This window comes from Drechmeria coniospora, chromosome 02, assembly GCF_001625195.1.
Source record: "Drechmeria coniospora strain ARSEF 6962 chromosome 02, whole genome shotgun sequence".
Classification (NCBI taxonomy): Eukaryota; Fungi; Ascomycota; class Sordariomycetes; order Hypocreales; family Ophiocordycipitaceae; genus Drechmeria; species Drechmeria coniospora.
Genome location: NC_054390.1, coordinates 2,505,569 through 2,522,955, shown reverse-complemented (window position 1 = coordinate 2,522,955; position 17,387 = coordinate 2,505,569). Strand labels below are relative to the sequence as shown.

Below are 17,387 nucleotides of genomic sequence, written 5' to 3'. Positions count from 1 at the left end.
AGCATGTAGGTACATTCGAATATTCCATACTATGGCGTTTGATGGGAACGAAGTGCTGTAGCACTCTGGTGCTCTCAAGAGCGTCGGTGGCTCCGATCCTCGTGCCAAAGTGCATAGCATCCGTCGTCGCTGCTGATAAATCGATGACTCCCCCATAGCATACTGCCACTGAGTCGCTGCCTACGAGTAGAGAAGTATGTACTGTACATGCAATAGCTGTAGATGCTTGAATAGGCTGGTAGGTGCAATTCTACAACTTACATGGTAGTAATTACTGAACGCCGGATACTCGGGATTATCGGTGGTAGAAAAGTACCTACACAAGTACAAGCACAAGTACAATGGGTACAAGTGTGTACAGTACTGTACTGTATGACCGTCTGTAGCAGAAAAAGTAGGTATTACTTATTAAGTATTAACTCCGTACTCCGTGCAGAAGTACGTACGGAGCACTAAGTATAGTGCTGCACCGGGCCTGGTGGGGGCACCTTTACCAAGAAGGGAGCGACTGGTCCCTGGGAAAAGAGACAAGTCTCCATCCGCATCTCCGGAATTCACCTAGGTGAAGAATTAATACCCACCGCAGGCAAGCAAGGTAAGTAGGGTCTTGGTATCGATAGCATTCTGCAATCTGGACTTTCCCACCTCCCTTGCTTGCGGTGCACATTGGGCTTCCCCTTCCATCCGTCAATCCTTCGCCTCCCCATTCGCCGTCCTTGTTTCTCGCTGCGCAGCGTCCGGTCCTCTCCATCTCCGCTCGTTTTGGTCAATCAATGACGAACCTCGGTGAGCGATGGACGGTGATCCAGCTGTTGAGCCGCAGCTCGACTCGTTCAGCCTGGCGTTTCCCTTGCCGTTCCGCGTCGGCTTCATCGTGACCCTAGGTTTGGATTCAAAGGTTTCTTCTGATTTTCGTCCTCGGGCTGACCAGGTGCCGCAGCCGTCTGGGGATGGGGCGCCAACCTTCACATCCTCCACTTCTGCAACATCGACGTGCCGGCGCTCATACGGTACCCCGGACGGGCATCGCCGCATCATGCACCGCATCACTTCTCGACGTACCGGCTCGGCGCCTTGCTTACGGCGCTCTTCGCCGCGGCCATGACTCTGTTCTGGCTCCTGACATGGCGCGTTCCGTCGCGGGTGATCGAGTACGACTGGGTTCCGATGATGTACCTCGTCGCCGTCGTCGCCGCCTTCGTCCTTCCTCTGCGAGACCTTCCCGGACGCGGTCGACGACGGTTCCTCGCGACGCTGCGTCGCGTCAGCCTCGGAGGCATCGCCGAGGCGGCCGACGGCAGGTTTGGGGACATTTTGCTCGCCGACGTGCTGACGTCGTACGCCAAGGTCTGCGGCGACCTGTTCGTCACGACGTGCATGTTCCTCAGCCGCGGAGGCTCGTCGACGGAACGGCCGGACCGAAACTGCGGGGGGACGGTCATGGTGCCGCTGCTGATGGCGGTGCCGAGCATGATCCGCTTCCGGCAGTGCATCATCGAGTACCTGCGCGTTCGACGGGCACCTTACAAGGAATCGACGGGCTGGGGAGGGCAGCACTTGGCCAACGCCGCCAAGTATTCGACGGCATTCCCCGTCATCGTCGCGAGCACGCTTCAGAGGAGCACGCAGGACGCGGCGGCAAAGGCGACGTACAACAGAGCCTGGCTCGTCGCCGTCGTCGTCAACTCGCTGTACTCCTTCTACTGGGACGTGGCAAAGGACTGGGACCTGACGCTCTTCTCGTCGCGGCACGAACGCAACTCGCCCCAGCATGAGTGGGGGCTGCGCGACCGGCTCGTCTTCCGGACACCGACGCTGTACTATGTGGCAGTCGTCCTCGACCTCGTTCTGCGATGCAGCTGGTCGATGAAACTGAGCCCGCACCTCAGCCGGTTTGGCGATTTCGAGAGCGGCATATTCCTCGTGGAGTTTCTCGAAGTCTTCCGACGATGGGTGTGGATTTTCTTTCGTGTCGAGACCGAGTGGATCAGGAGTTCGGCCACGAGCATGGCCGTCGACGACATTCTGCTGGGAGATTACCACGACGACGACGGTTAACGTTTGGCAACCCCTCTCGAGCGACGACGAACACAAGAGGACGGTACCGAATACGAATAAGCAGCGCGGCGTCGGGGGCCGGATGGACGGATGGTGCGGATGGATGGATGCGAGGATGGATGGATGGATTGATGGTTCATTGGGTGGTTGGTTCGATGGGCCGCCGGTTGCTTGCATCTCTCGGCCTCCCGCGAATGGCTGGGCAGGCTCCTGGCACCGACAAGCATGCGTCCGTCGCATGGATCGACCGCTCCTGCTGACGTCTCCTCGCGGCGGCCATGCGCTGCTTACACGCAAGCAGGTACACCCATCGAATCGAGGCGTTGGGTGGAACAGCGACCCGACCCTATGCGATATGCGAGCCAGAGCGGCGAGACGGGGGGCACGCCGCCGGGAACCAGCGGGGAACCGGTCAACCAGCAGCCGTTCCGGGGGTCGAGAGGCATCGCTCCCGACAGGCTGCCGTTTCCATTTCGAGAAAACTGCCAGTGCAGGTCAGTTTGATGGTGCGGGTTGTTGTTCTAGCGCGCTGCACCCTTTATGCGGACGAGTAAGTTATTCGTCCGCATGACGCCGATGACGCTGCGCACGAGGCCCCTATCGCGTCGGGGGAGAGTTGGCAACGCTCGCTCCACACCACACCTCCCCGTCAAGCCTACGCTACCCTCCCCGTCAAGCTGGCTGCGCGCGCCTGACCTGGTGTCCACTTGTTGTCCACTTGTCGCATCGGCCGTCAGCATCTTCGGCGACCCTTGCTTCCCTCCGTAGCGCCAGCCGGGGTTCCGACCGTGTCAGAAAGTGAGGTTGTGAAAGAAGTGGAGGGGGGGGGTGGCGAAGGTGGTGAGTGGACAAAGGCAGAGAGAGAGAGTCACGTTGAAATGGGCCGATCTGAGGGCCCGCGGGGGCAAAGCAAGCGGCCGCGATACCATTTCAGAGGACAAGGAGCTTGGGAGGAAAGATGGATTGGCATCGGCTCCGGCACTGGCGCTGCAAAAAGGACAGCAACCCCGCACGTTTCATCCTGGCCGTCATTTTTCCTCCAACATGCTCTCTTGCGTTCACCTTGACGAATGGGTCATTCGCTTTGCTTGTCCTGCGTTTCATGGTAGGCGGTTGGGAGCGCGACCACGCTAGCCGTCCTGATTGAGCAACGGGGCGGCCCCCCCTAGGCGGCCGTGGTGGAGGCTCTAGTGCCTTTCAGCTCAACTCCAGGTGTGCTGGCGTTTCACTTCTATCGCATGAACAGCCGACGACGTTTTACAGCAAGCGTTTGAACGAGAACGAAAAGGACTCCCGATGAGTGTTTTTGAAATCAGTTTCTATTAATGCCACTCACGTCCTGTCGCATCACCAGAATCCTTTTTTCTTCTTCTTTCTTTCTCCTCCTCGCGTTCACCAAAAATTGCCATCCGTCCTTGTTCTGCTTTTTTTTTTTTGTTTTTCATTTTCTTTTGCCATGGAGTCATCACGACAGGCTGGTCCTGAGTTTCTGCCTCGGACCCGCTACTGCCCGCCGGCGCCGGCGCCGCTGAACGTGTCCGACTATTCCCACCGGCCGCTGCCGCCTCCCCCCCCACCGAGCAAGAATGCGCAGCCAAAGGCGAAAAGCATCCTGGTCAAGGAATCTCGAGCGCCGCCTCCGCCGACATCGATACCCTTGTCCCCGGTCATGTCGAGGGCGAGAGGCAAGAAGCCGAGCACGAAGCCGGTCTTCGATCTCGACACACCGCTGCCGCAACCGCCGCCGATCCCCCCGACCAAGCCTAGCGTTCTTCCGACGCAGGGACACGCCCGTCGCGGGAGCCACTCCTCCCGCACCTCGACCGGTCGCCGATCCTCAAACGGCCGCCGCCCCTCGACCGCGCGGCGCGCCTCCAGCAAGATCCAGCAGCTCACGGGATACGACATTGACGTGGCGAAGGAATCGAGCTTCCTGCTGGACAGCGACGACTCGGACAGCTCGAGCATGTGCAGCCCTGGCATGAATTCCGACGCCCACCTGCCCATGCTTGAGGCCGACAGCGAAGGATTCTCGAGCAGGAGGAGCTCGTGGGCGCCACCGTCGCCTCGGCCGACGCTCATGCCCCTGCCCTTGACCATCAGCAAGCCGGCGAGCCAGCCGGAGGTGGACGAAGCGCTCGATCGGGAGTCGGAGCTCGGCTTGGACGACTTGCCGACTGCCCCGTGGATGTCGGGGGGCCGCCACTTCAGCGACACGGAGACGGCCGGCGAGTACCACCGATTCACGGCCCAGCTTGCCTCGGACAACCACGCGCAGGTTTGCCAGGACGAGGCGGAGAAGGCGGCGAAGCGGTCGACGGCTTCCTCGCGCCGGACGAGGTCCTCCCTGGGATCTCTCAGCATCAGCTTCGCGCCCGGCTCGAGGTTTTCGCGTCGCAAGAACACGCCAAACGCCCTCGACGTGAAGCCGTCATCCTTTGCCAAGGGAGGCCATCCGTTGAAGACGCCGAACCCGCCGACCGAGTACGACGAGCCGGTGCCGGAGATACCGATTCAGATGCGCAGCCACGGCTACAGCAAGAGCATGGGCCACAGCCGCAGCAAGAGCAAGAGCCAGAGCCAGAGCCAGAGCTCGAGTCACAGCAGGGGCCCGAGCCAGAGCCAAAGCTCGAGCCACAGCCGGGGGCCGAGCCAGAGCCAGAGCTCGAGCCACAGCTGGGCCCAGAGACAGAGCCAGAGCTCGAGCCACAGCCGGAGCCAGAGACAGAGCCAGAGCTCGAGCCACAGCAAGGCGTATAGCCAGAGCCAGAGCGCGTTCGACGACGATTCCGATGACGAGAGAGGCCCCGGCCAAGGCATCAAGGACTGGTTTGGACGGAAGAGCAGCGAGCACCACGGAGCAGCGGACCGGCCGCGCGCTCTCAGCGTCAGTGCGAGGCGACACCATTGATGGGCTTGATGCTGCCTGTCGGCCAGCTCGCGAGCATGCACAATGCAGTTCAAGATGACGCCGGGCATTTCGGGACACGGATAGGGGATACGGATATGGGACGCGGACAGTAGAGATAGACAGATACCTATACCTTGATTTCCCGGCGCTGGCGTTGGGTGGTTTGAACTATTCATCAATAATTGCATCACCTCCCAAGACCTTTTCTTTCTCTGGTTTGTTTGATGACAGATGGCATCTTGATTTTTGATCGGCAGCAAGCCGCATCGTCACGGACTCTGTCCCGATCGGAATATCAGACCACAAGCAGCTGGGGGGGCTTCTCCGTGATCGGTACCCCACAGTACCCCCAGCACGCCCGTGGGGTAATTCCACATGCTAATGATACCGAATGGACAGCAATCGCGGCGGGGTTTGCATGAAGAACAATGTGCAGCTACACATGCACTTGTAAGTACATGCAGGCATGAATGTAATTGTACGTGCAGGTATACACGTACTTGTACGTGCAAGTAAGTGTACTTGTACTTACTTGCATAAAGTTCAAATTCCTACTACCATGTACTCCGTAAGTAAGTACTGTACTCCGTACTCCGTATTTCTCCGTACTTCATTCAAGGCACGGCACAATTATTTACGTGTCTGCACGTACTACATGTACATGTGCTGTACTATTAGTACTCTCATCCAAGTACTTGGATGTAATTACAAATACAGTATTAATTCCTTGTACATGCAAGGACAAGTACGTCGTCATTGCATGTACTTAATACATGTTCTTGTATATTGGTGTACTGTTGTAGTGCCGACTACTTGTACTACGACAATACGGAGGACTGTACTTCATTGTGACCGAAGTACGGAGTACGGAGTACTGCACTGTGGTAATGTACTGTAACTTGCAGCTACTTGTGCACTTGGTACTTACAATCAAGTAATTAATACTTGGGAACTGCCAGTATGCCGCCCCGTTGATACCTACCAAAAACCTACCAGTAGCACGGAAGACTTGTACCGAGTACGCAAAACTCCGTACTTGCATTTGCGTGTATGGAATCCGCCTACGTACTAATACCAAGCAAGTACCTACACTGCAAGTGTAGCTACTAATCATGCAGCAAGACGCTCCTCCGTCTCCTTCCTACGGGCGACGCCCGCTGACACAAGCACAATCGAGGTTCCATCCCATTCCATCCGAGCTCGACCTGTCGCCAGCCTACCTGTTGCACCCACGGGCGAAAAATGACGGCTGCACCAGCGCCCTGCCTCGACGAGCGTGACCACAACACGAAGCCTCCGACGACAACCACCGCCGAAGCCGCCGAAGCCGCCCTGCGAGATTTGGACGACAGCATCCGGGCAGCCGATCTCGGACCTACGCTCACGAGCCGGCCTGAGCCCCCTACCGCTACCGCCACTGCCGCTGCTTCTGCTGGCGTGCTGAGCTGGCAGGACAACGAGCCGGCCCACGACGGACACGGCGACAGAGACGTCGAGGAGGAGCTAGGGCTGCAGGCGTCGCTGTATTATGACGCGACGACCATGGCCTCGTTGAATCCATTCTCCGTCGTAGGCCAACCCACCCCCCTCCTTCCCCCGTCTCGACATGACGTTCGCTCACAACCTCTTCCTCGCCCAGGCCGCCATCAACCGTCTGAGGGCCTACAAGCCGCCCGCTTTCCCGCTGTGGGATGCGCTGCCGTCGCGCAAGCGAGCTGCCGTCCTGGTGCTCCTCTACGCCGACCGCTGGGGTGACCTGCGCGTCGTCGTCACCATGCGCGCCGCCAGCCTCCGGAGCTTCTCGGGCCACGCCGCGCTGCCCGGGGGCAAGGCGGACAGCCGAGAGGAAACACCGTGTACGACATGCGGCCCCCTGCACCCTCCCTTCCGTCTTTGTCCTGTCGCCGGAGTGGTCCTCGTTGTTGACGGCCAGCGGGCTGACGGACGATGAGCAGATCAAATCGCCCGCCGAGAGGCCTTTGAAGAGATCGGCCTGCCCATGGACGACGCCGGCATCCCCAAGCCGTTCCGCATCGAACCGCTGTGCACGCTACCGCCCTCGCTCGCTCGGACGCACCTCGTCGTCACCCCCTGCGTCGCCTTCCTCCACGCCGACGGCGGCGGGCCCGGCGCTCTCGTCGAGGAGTCGCTCATCCCCCGGCTCGACGCCCGCGAGGTCGCCGCCGTCTTCAGCGCCCCTTTCTACAACTTCCTCAAGGCCCAAGACCTGCCGCCGCGCCCCGGCCAGGCGGCTCTTCCGCCCGGTCCCTGGTACGAGGGCGCGTGGATGACGTGGAAGGATTTGCCCTGGCGCGTCCACAACTTTTACGTGCCCGTCAACAATCAACGGGTGTCGAGACCGCGCCGCGGCAGCAGCCGGGCCCAGGGCTACCCGGGCGAGAGGGTCGACGAGGAGCAGCCGTTCGAGGGTCGCTTCAAGGTCTGGGGCATGACGGGCCGGCTGCTGGTCGACGCGGCGAGGATCGCCTTCGGCGAAGAGCCCGAGGTGGAGCACAACGAGACGTACGGGGACTATGACATCATCCGGCGCGCCGAAATAGAGGGTGCCTTTCACGAGGCGGGAGAGCAAAAGATCTGACGGCCGCGGCACGGCCCAACGGGCGAATCGGCTGGATCCTGGTACGGGACGACCTCGCGACTGTACATATGACTACTGACTGCCATTTGTTCCCAATGCCCGACTTCGCCCTCCCCAGAGATGCCACAGACAGGCGGGGCCGTGGATGTGGTTCGGAACGAGTGCACGTGACGACGACGGTGCGCTTTCTATTTCCGCTCCGGAGGAAACCGAGCATCGTCACATGCCATGGCTGTGCATTGGCGGCGCCTCGCACTCGATCAGTGGCATGCGTTGTCCTTTGTCGATGACGTCGACTGGCCAAACAAGAGGTAGCCGAACAGGGCGCCGAGGGAGACGGCAATCATGACCCAGCCGTTGTACGTCATGAAGACGAGCCTTGCACGCGTGAGCATCCAGAACCCCGGAACGAGGATTGCTTTCCGAGCCGGACTTACATGAGCATGAAGGCGTAAAAGTTTTGCAAGGCGTAGAGGACGGCCTTGACGACGTGGCTGTTCCTGCCGGCCGCGACCTGGTATTGCCCTGTGGCGAGGAAAGGGGTTGTCTCAGTGACGTCTTCACTCTGCTCGTCTTTTTGCCATTCGGAGGCTCAGCACTGGCACAGATCCCACGGAGGCTCGGGAAGACATGGCACAATGCAAAGGTGCGCTCGAGACGTGACGCAGGGGCGCGGGGGGGAGGAGGGGGGATGGGTCATGTTGATGGGACGTACGCGGAAGGGCGGCGATGCGCTTGTTGACCGTCGTCTCGTACCGACGCGAGACGGAGCGCAGGGCCTCGTAGCCCATGGCGAGGACGACGACGGCGACGAGGGAGACGACGAGGGAGGCGGTGGAGCGGATGTGCCACTGGCGAAAGACGATGCACAGGTTGGTCGAGTCCCAGGTGAAGAGCATCTGCCGCGGTTGAGAGTCAGCACACCCTGCCGTATCACGGGGGTCGAGGGAGGGGGTGAGGCGTAGGCGGAGGGGGGGAGGCAAGGAAGCTTGTGCCGACGCACGTTCATGTTGCACATTTCGCCCATGTCGCCGCCGCCGTGGGCGCCGTGGGAAGAAGCTGCGTGCTCCATGTGGTGCGAGTGATCCATGGTTGTCTTCGGGCGTCGTCGGTCGCCTTAAAGAACCTAGCGATCGTATTCGTGATCCTCTTCGTGATCCTGATCGGTGATGCTTTAAGCTTGACCCGGCGGGGCGGATGGCAGGCGTGGAATCAGCACCGAGGAGATGGACAGGGAGGAGCTCCTGGCGATGAAGTAGGAGGCAGCGTCGAGGGCTGGATGCGGTAGAGCCAGAGGTGGGTGACGGTGTGAAGGGATGACGGTGCGGTGAAGGAGGTCAAGGAGGATCGGTCGAAGAGAGCGAGCACGTTTCCGACGTAATCAGTCGATAATCATACACACTGTCAATGCCGGGCAGGGGACTGCCAGCTCGCGGCTTGCCCGTATTAACGGCTGCTAGCCCGCCCTGGTCGACCGCTGATTCCAGGGAATTTCTGGACTCTCCCCACCTGGTCCGGCGGGCTGTGTGACCAACGATCGCTGTATCGGACAGCGCTGGCTTGCGCTGGCCTGCGCTGGCCCGTTAAGCCACAACGGCCTGTCTCGACGGGTACGCAGTGCGCGTCACACGGCCATGGGGCGGGAACAACCGCAGAACATGGGGGCGTCGCACAGCAGCATGGGTTGAGCAAGTTCGCGCAAGAATAGCCGCTCACCTGTGCGACCGGTACGAGTTTTAATCAGAGTGTTGAAAGAACACGGCAGTTTTGAAGTGCGTCGTGCACCCACAAGCCTGCCATCAATCAACGGCTCCATGCGCTGGAAGTGATGGTACTTGTGTACGGTACTGTACTCCTCATGAAGTACTCCGTACTCGCACGGCACAAATACTGTACATGCCAATGCGCCACAGCCGCAGCCGCAGCCTGTAAGTTAGTAAGTAAATGTAAAGCAACCTCTCATAATAGGTACCTAGTACATTGGGTATTGAGATTACTGGTAGCATTGTATGTACTGTACGGAGTAGACTCTTGTGCTTGTGCATGCGTACTGTATGTACAAGTAAATAAACTGTACGGGTTACTTAGGTACATGGACTTACATGCAAGTGTGTCTGGTATTGCCTCGTAGTACCTCAAATCAGGTGCCTGGTATTCATTACCTGCAAGCACTGTACTTACTATTCCTAGTAGGTATTACTTGCTGTGCTCCGGCTGGCGACCACTGGCGACGACTGGTGCGGCACCACCCACACCTAGCTCCTCCTGGCAAGCTGCGTCATCGATCGACCTCTCCCCCGTGGCGTCTCTGCCATCGACATTGCCTCCCGTCTTCCTCACATCCGACTTGTGCGCGCCGAACCGCTGGTCTCAAGGCGTATACTTGTGAGAAGCGACAGATGCTCGCGCCGCCGCTCAACGTGCCCAAGTGGTGAGCCGATCCATCCTCCTCGTCCCGTGCCCGCCATTCGATGCTGACGGACGGATTGAATCGGCCAGGCTCGAAGAAAATGGGCACCTCCTTCAGCCGCCCATCAACAACTATTGCGTCTACAAGGAGGGCATGACCGTCATGGTACCTCGTCCTCCCCTCGGCCCACTTTCGGCACGTCTCTCTGATGAAAATTACGGTGCTCAAGATCGTCGGCGGCCCCAACGCGCGCACCGACTACCACGTCAACGAGACGCCCGAGTGGTTCTACCAGCACCGTGGAGCCATGCTCCTCAAGGTCGTCGACGACGGTGACGTCTTTCGCGACATCGTCATCCCCGAGGGTGGCATGTTCCTCCTGCCGGCCAAGACGCCGCACAACCCGGTCCGGTTCGCCGACACGGTCGGCATCGTCGTCGAGCTGCCCCGGCCGGCCGGCTCCCTCGACCGCATGCGCTGGTACTGCGGCGTCTGCAAAGGCTCCGTCGTTGTCCACGAGGCCGCCTTCCACTGCACCGATCTCGGCACCCAGATCAAGGCCGCGGTCGAGGCCTTCAGGGCCGACGACGCCAAGAGGACTTGTCCCGAGTGCGGCGAGCTCGCCGACTGGGAGCCCAAGCGGGGGTCGATACCGGACCCGAACCAGGTGCCGCGCGCCTGAGATGGTTCCGCGAGCGTCTCGTGTCGGCCTCGGTCACGTCTCCGCACCGTCCCTGCTGGCTCGAAACGCCGGTGGACATGTAGATAGATGGATAGTTGAGGCCACCTGCTCTAGCTTGCCTACGTCTCGGAAAACACGTACGACGACGGGGACTCCTCCACCCTCACCTCCATCCTGCCCTCCTCCACCTCTCGTCCGGCCACCATGACGCCCGCCCTCATGACGTCGCCCGGCAGCGCCGGCCCGACGCCCGCCGGCGTGCCGGTGAGGACAATGTCGCCCGGGTGCAGGGTCATGACCTTGGAGATGTCGCTCACGATGCGCGGGATGCGGTAGATCATGAGGCCCGTCGACCCCCGCTGCCTGGCCTGCCCGTTGATCTCGAGGAAGAGCTCGGCATCGTGCGGGTCGGCGATGGCGCCCTTGGGGATCACGTTGCTCATGGGCAGAAAGGTGTCGAAACCCTTGGCGATGTCCCACGGGAGGCCCTTCCTCTTGGCCTCGTCTTGCGTGTTGCGTGCCGTCATGTCGATGGCCACGGCGTAGGCTGCTCCCCTCGTCAGCCACGCTCCCGGCGGCGCGTCGGCCGAGGAGGGGGGGGGTGGAAGGGAAGGAAGGGGTGCGGCTCACCCGAGATGGCATCCAGCGCGCCCTCCTTGTCGTCTGCCCGCAGGTCCCTCACCGTCTTGCCCATGACGAGTGCCAGCTCGACCTCGTAGTGCATCACGACACCCTTGGGGCGCAGGCAGGGACCCTCGCCGGGGAGGAGGATGGACGACGGAGGCTTGAGGAAGAAGAAGGGCTGCTTGGGCTTGGCGTTCTGCAGCTCGGCCACGTGGTCGCTGTCGGCCATCGAGGTCAAAGGGCGTCAGCAAGCGGACCATGCGTCGACATCGAACCGCCTTCCGGCACAGCCAAGGCGCTCGTCCGGAAAGCAGAGCAGGCATGGGAAGACTCACGCATAGTTGCGTCCGATGCAGACAACCTTGCCCGCCCTCTTGAGCACCGACGCGCCCTGGGAGGACGCCGTGGCGATGGAGCGTCGCAGTCCAAGCATGTTGCCGTCGTTGGCCCTCGACCGTAACTCTGTCCTCGGCTCGTTTATCGGTGTGAAGAGGTATGGAGCGCTGCGAGCTGTTCCCACCGTCGGCAGCGCACATATACTGCTTGCACTGTGCCCATCTCACCACTGTGGCGGCAGATGTGCTCGCACATGTACAGTACTGTATGCACTTGTAAGTACCTACTGTATACTTGTTTGCTCCGTACAGTAATACTGTACATGTAAAACTCATACTTACTAGTACTTGCAAGTACTCCGTACTCGGTGCCTGCACCTAGGTACACCTAGAAGTTCTTGTACGTACTGTACAGACTACCTACCGTACAGTGTACAGTAGTTGTACAGTACGGAGTACATGAGCTTGTATAGTTGTACTAACTTCAGTACAACTATCCGTACCTAGTACACAATTGAACTCCGTGCGGAGCACAGTAGTAAATAAGTAATACAACTTCATGTACCCTCATCCCCACAACTTGCTGTTATGGGGCTTGACTGCAATGTGTATCTGCAAGTATTCTTGTACTGTGCGTGAACTGTACACGTACTGCTTGTAGATGACTGCAAGTATGCCCGTCGTCTCGTTACGAACCGATGTCGCCATTTTGAAGACCACTTCACACCGAAAAGGAAATAAGATGATAGTGTGCATCGGGAGAGCAAAGCAACAGACAGGCTCCATTTAGTACTTTGCAGTGCACATGGCGCATGAGCATACTTGTACTCCGTATGGTGCAGGTGCATATAATAAAGACGAAATACAACCAAGCACCTCGTAGGCACACGGCAGTTGCCAGCCAGCGGCGGTTTCCTGACGCAGCTGACACCAGCGTACAAGTACATGCACGTACTGCGACGCTTCAAGTACCAGGTATCTATCGCAGATATATACAAGTACGCATGCAAAGGCGCCGATGCATTTATTCATCGAACATCCGGCATCCATGTTGGAGTTGTTGTGTTCACCATCCGGCCGGTTTCATCCATTTCATCGCTGCGAGCGAGATCTCCATGAACCCGGCGGCAAGTGTTTTCCATCCGTAAGTATGTTCTCCGGGCTCCGCAGAGTATCCGCAACAAGGCATCCCTCGTTTGATGAAGGTGCAGGGCACGCATCTTTGTCGCATGAGAGTCTGGCTGTACGTACTACTATACTTATTCTTGACCACTAATCATACCCAAGTACTGTGTAGGCGAAGGGCATGTGCTCGTACTTAGGTACTTGGCGGTGCCCCAAGTCCAGTTACACTTACATGTACAAGTACCAAGGTGTACGGAGTACAGCTTACACTGTACTTGTAGTGTACAGTACAGGCCAGCGATCCATCGCAGGACATGTTGTTATTATAGCCTAGTAGGTACCTACCATACATGCATGTACTGTACGGAGTACATGTGCTTGATATGAAACTGGTCCCTGACACAACCATCTGCGACGGCGCCATCGATCTCCCCACCCAAGTTACTAGTACGGTAACCGTACGGCTTGTCCAGAGTACAACTACATGCAGGATTCGTACAGTATTGCACCCTTACCAAATATCCATGACACACTCGCACCAAAGCTCCCCATACTGGAGTATGTCATTGTACTCCGTACCTTCAGCTGATCCGGCCACCCAGACAGGAATGAACGTGCAAGCAAGGACGTACGCATGTTAGCACTGTAGGTGGATGGCGCGCCGTGAATCATGTACCTGCAGAGTGCAACCCACCAATGGATGTACTTAGTCGACCTTCCCTCCCCATGCAATTCCATCGCAGGACTCCTCACCCTGCGGCACATTGAGTACGATGCCTGCGTGGCGATTCAGCAATATGAAGCAAACGATCCAGATGAGCGAGCCTTGTGCTTTCTTCTCCCCTGCCAGCAGTCACCTTCCCAGGCTCGCCATCCGCTTCGTCCATCCCTGCAGATCGAGAGAAGCGTCCCCTCCTTCAGTTCGGCATCGTCTCCTTGACCGACCTTGAGAGAAGGGCCCTGGAGGCCTTTTATTTCCTCCGCCGTCTTCTCCGTCTCTCCCTCCAGGTGGAGAGGAGAATGCTCAGCCATGGTTCGCCAATCGATCCTGTCGCTCGTCGCCATCGTGTCGACCGCTCTGGCCACAATACCGTCCACCGATGTCCTGCCCGGTGGCATCATCATCGAGCTCAACGATGGCCATGTACGTCGTTCCATGCAATTTCCTCTGTCTGCCTGCAATAACCGTTCCGTTGAACATATTTCTGCATCCGGCTCGGGACCTGACCGTTCACTTTAGGACCTCGATGCCTTCGTCGACGACATCAGCAAGATCGGGAAAGTGCGCATCAAGTTCGACTGTGAAATCTACAAAGGCGTCTCCGTCGAGCTGTACGACATTGCCGCGGCCGCGGCAACGACGGCTAAGATCACAGCTGGCGCTGCCGTGAAAGCCGTGTCCCAAATCCGCCAAATTGCGGCTGCCAAGCCGAGTGTCGAATGGACTGGCAACAAGAAGACGAAGAAGGGCTCTTCTGAACTTCGGAAACGTGGAAATGCGACCTCGACGGCCGATACCTACTCCCCTCATGTCATGACTCAGATAGATAAGCTACGGGCCAAAGGACTTACCGGGAAGGACATCAGGATTGCTATTATCGATTCGGGTGTACGTCGTCCTCGCTCCTCGAGTGAAGGCTCCCCCCATGAGAGGGGGCAGAATAATATGAGCATTAACAGCGCTAACTGTGGCAATGATAGATCGACTACAACCACCCGGCTCTTGGTGGCTGCTTTGGCCCAGGCTGTCTGGTCGCCTTCGGTAAAGACTTCGTCGGCGATGACTATGACGGTACGAACACGCCGGTGCCCGACGACGACCCATTAGACACTTGCCACGGCCACGGCACTCATGTCGCCGGCATCATAGCCGCCCGGCCAAATAACGTGGGTTTTACCGGCGTTGTTCCTGACGCTACTCTCGGCGCATACCGCGTCCGTAGCTGCAAAGCGCACGGCGGCAGCGACATCATCATCGCTGCTTGTATTGAAGCCTACAAAGATCATGCGAAGATTATCAACCTCTCCATTGGTGATCAAGGTGGTTGGCTCGGGGAAGCTGTGACAGTTATCGTCCAGCGCATCGTCGACAAGGGAATCCCCGTCATTGCCTCGGCAGGCAATGACGGTGACCATGGACTCTTCTACCCGAGCACTCCTTCGTCCGGAATTGGAGTAGCATCCGTTGCCTCTTTTGAAAACACCCTGACGACGAGGGTTCTATATAAATCCCACTACACCATCGATACCGGCAGGAAGCTCAATTTTGGCTACCGTCCCGGTGTGCCCAACACCTGGAACGGCGTATCGCTCGATGTTTACCTGTACGCGACGAGGAAGAATGCTTCTACGGACGATATGACGAGCAAAATGACGAACGGTACCACGAAGCATGATGCTTGCGGCACACTGCCGGATAGTACCCCTGATTTGCGCAACACGATTGTCCTGGTCGGCCCTGATTCCTGCAATCCTATCACCAAGATCAAACATGCTCTGGCGAAGGGGGCCAATTATATTTTGGCTCATGATATCGAAAGCAATATTGGGCTGGTGAACCTTACAGCTCTGACTGGTGTTCTTGCTTGCGGCGTGGTGTCGAAAGCGACGGGCGATAGCTGGACAAAGGCTATATTGCAGGGCAAGCGGGTTACCTTGAACATGGTCGACGATAATTTGGATCAAATGTTGGAAACGACTCCAAATCACAATACTGGCGGTGCTGTCTCTACCTTCAGCAGCTGGGGCCCATCCTGGGAGCTGGGTTCCAAGCCCCAGTTCGGAGCCCCTGGTGGAAGTATTGTTTCCACCTTCCTTACCTCCGCTGGCGGTTACTCTGTCCTTTCCGGAACATCCATGGCCGCACCATTGGTGACCGGCATTGTAGCCCTCATCGGCCAGGCTCGAGGTACATTTGATCCAGCGTTGATCAATAGCCTTCTGTCATCTACCGCAAAGCCCCAGCTCTTCAACGATGGTGACAAATTCTACGATTACTATGCCCCGACGGCCCAGCAAGGAGGCGGCCTTGTCCAGGCTTTTGATGCAGCCTATGCTACTACCCTACTCCAGCCCTCTGCTTTGTCCTTCAACGACACGGAGCACTTCGTCAAGTCTCGCAAGATTACAATTACCAATACAGGCCGCGAGGAAATTACCTACAAGCTATCCCACGTACCGGCCATTGCTATGTACACCCTCGGCAAGGGATCAATTTCCGCCGCTAAATTCCCCAACGAACCGGTCCGGGCCGCCGCGACGATCAAGCTTAGCCAGAGCTCTGTCAAGCTAGGCGCCGGTAAATCGGCCTCTATCGATGTGCAGGCAACCCCTCCTTCTGGTGTTGATCGGAAGCGTCTAGCCTTCTGGTCGGGCTGGATAGCCATCAACGGCACTGATGGTGCCTCTTTGTCGATCCCTTACCAGGGCCTCACCGGTTCTCTCCGAGCTTCGACAATCCTGGCGCCTGGAAACACTTGGATCGCACGCTCCAACGATACGAAAAATCGTGACAGGTTGGGGGATAATTCAACATTTACGATGCCGACACGTGACGGCAAGAACATCACAGGAGCCGTCCTGCCTTCCATCATCACTGAGTTCAATCTTGGGACGTCCCTCGTAGTGGCACATGTTGTGCCCGTTGCAAGCAACCTGGCCAAGAATACAACGATTAATTTCAGGAACCTAACTACCGACGTAGGAGACTTCAATTCTATCGGCCGGCCGTACGGTTTCTGGTTCACGTATGTTTCGCGGCATATCAAGTTGCATCCTTGGGATGGTCGGCTCGACTCTGGGAAGTATGCGCCGGCAGGAAAGTATAAAATTATTGTCCGCGCCCTAAGGATTTTCGGCAATGCGACAGATGAAGCCGATTGGGATGTTGTGGAAACGCCTCCCTTCAACATCAAGTATCCTGATTAAGGTCAGCAATGAGAGCTGCGACGCGAGATGGAAAAGGCTCTACGAAGCAAGGAGCATGTGTACGTTTATCCTTTTTTTCTTTTCATGCACATCGTGGATTAGCAAGTCCATAACTGCTGCTGCGCCTTCTAATTTCGCACACTTAATGCGATCGTATCCAGTATTACCTTGTCACGCTCTGATGAGACGTTCCTGAGTGGTGGCCAGCTTCTCTACGATCAGGTGCTTTTGCATTTTAGACGTACTTCTGTCGTTGCAAGTCTTCCATGGAATCCACCGTTGCCTTCTCTCATGCATCCATCATCTGAGGTGGCCAAGTTGGCCAACAGCTTTTCCATATCTGACACGCATTTCCCCAGAGGTGCCCGACGTTGCGTCTGAACTGCGGGTGCTATTCATTGGAGAGCATTCATGGATGGGTGTGGTGTTCTGATTATTCGACGTTTGGGCCTTGTTACATGCGCAGATGTAGGAGCCGCACGCTCAGCGGGGGATTCTCGTGGTGCCTCATCATTTTTCATAGGAATTCTGGCCTCGGTATTTGGCGCATCATGATTACCGGCGGGCCCCTTCCCAGAGCCTGAAGCACTAGATGCTGCGTTTGAGTTGCCGGGTTGCCCTGTTAAGAGCCGTGATTTCCTGGACCGGTTGAATTGGTTGCTTGTCGCTTACCCAGACCGACATCCCAAGATTCTTGAAACCTTCAAAGTTGAAAA

The 17,387-nt window shown here is 57.8% G+C and overlaps 7 protein-coding genes across 7 annotated transcripts; 5 read left to right on the top strand and 2 right to left on the bottom strand.

The window, feature by feature from the left end:
- Window positions 1-793: 793 nt before the first annotated feature.
- Window positions 794-2,058, top strand: DCS_03830 (protein-ER retention protein; the record flags this gene model as incomplete). The annotated part of the gene is made up of 2 exons (XM_040801143.1): window positions 794-884; window positions 941-2,058. The coding sequence occupies 2 exons, from the start codon at window positions 794-796 to the stop codon at window positions 2,056-2,058; spliced, it is 1,209 nt and encodes a 402-aa protein (XP_040656176.1).
- A 1,456-nt stretch (window positions 2,059-3,514) lies between these two features.
- Window positions 3,515-4,969, top strand: DCS_03829 (uncharacterized protein; the record flags this gene model as incomplete). Its single annotated transcript, XM_040801142.1, has 1 exon — window positions 3,515-4,969. One exon carries the CDS (start codon window positions 3,515-3,517, stop codon window positions 4,967-4,969), a length of 1,455 nt encoding a protein of 484 aa, XP_040656175.1.
- Window positions 4,970-6,211: 1,242 nt separating this feature from the next.
- Window positions 6,212-7,568, top strand: DCS_03828 (NUDIX domain-containing protein; the record flags this gene model as incomplete). Its single annotated transcript, XM_040801141.1, has 3 exons — window positions 6,212-6,538; window positions 6,609-6,825; window positions 6,925-7,568. The coding sequence occupies 3 exons, from the start codon at window positions 6,212-6,214 to the stop codon at window positions 7,566-7,568; spliced, it is 1,188 nt and encodes a 395-aa protein (XP_040656174.1).
- Window positions 7,569-7,828: 260 nt separating this feature from the next.
- DCS_03827 (uncharacterized protein) lies at window positions 7,829-8,658 on the bottom strand (the record flags this gene model as incomplete). The annotated part of the gene is made up of 4 exons (XM_040801140.1): window positions 7,829-7,946; window positions 8,006-8,141; window positions 8,284-8,467; window positions 8,572-8,658. The coding sequence occupies 4 exons, from the start codon at window positions 8,656-8,658 to the stop codon at window positions 7,829-7,831; spliced, it is 525 nt and encodes a 174-aa protein (XP_040656173.1).
- Window positions 8,659-9,967: 1,309 nt separating this feature from the next.
- On the top strand, window positions 9,968-10,660 carry DCS_03826 (3-hydroxyanthranilic acid dioxygenase; the record flags this gene model as incomplete). Its single annotated transcript, XM_040801139.1, has 3 exons — window positions 9,968-9,999; window positions 10,068-10,143; window positions 10,208-10,660. 3 exons carry the CDS (start codon window positions 9,968-9,970, stop codon window positions 10,658-10,660), a joined length of 561 nt encoding a protein of 186 aa, XP_040656172.1.
- Window positions 10,661-10,779: 119 nt separating this feature from the next.
- On the bottom strand, window positions 10,780-11,717 carry DCS_03825 (2-keto-4-pentenoate hydratase; the record flags this gene model as incomplete). The annotated part of the gene is made up of 3 exons (XM_040801138.1): window positions 10,780-11,207; window positions 11,291-11,502; window positions 11,620-11,717. 3 exons carry the CDS (start codon window positions 11,715-11,717, stop codon window positions 10,780-10,782), a joined length of 738 nt encoding a protein of 245 aa, XP_040656171.1.
- Window positions 11,718-13,774: 2,057 nt separating this feature from the next.
- On the top strand, window positions 13,775-16,671 carry DCS_03824 (subtilisin-like serine protease PR1C; the record flags this gene model as incomplete). Its single annotated transcript, XM_040801137.1, has 3 exons — window positions 13,775-13,888; window positions 13,985-14,353; window positions 14,446-16,671. The coding sequence occupies 3 exons, from the start codon at window positions 13,775-13,777 to the stop codon at window positions 16,669-16,671; spliced, it is 2,709 nt and encodes a 902-aa protein (XP_040656170.1).
- Window positions 16,672-17,387: the final 716 nt, after the last annotated feature.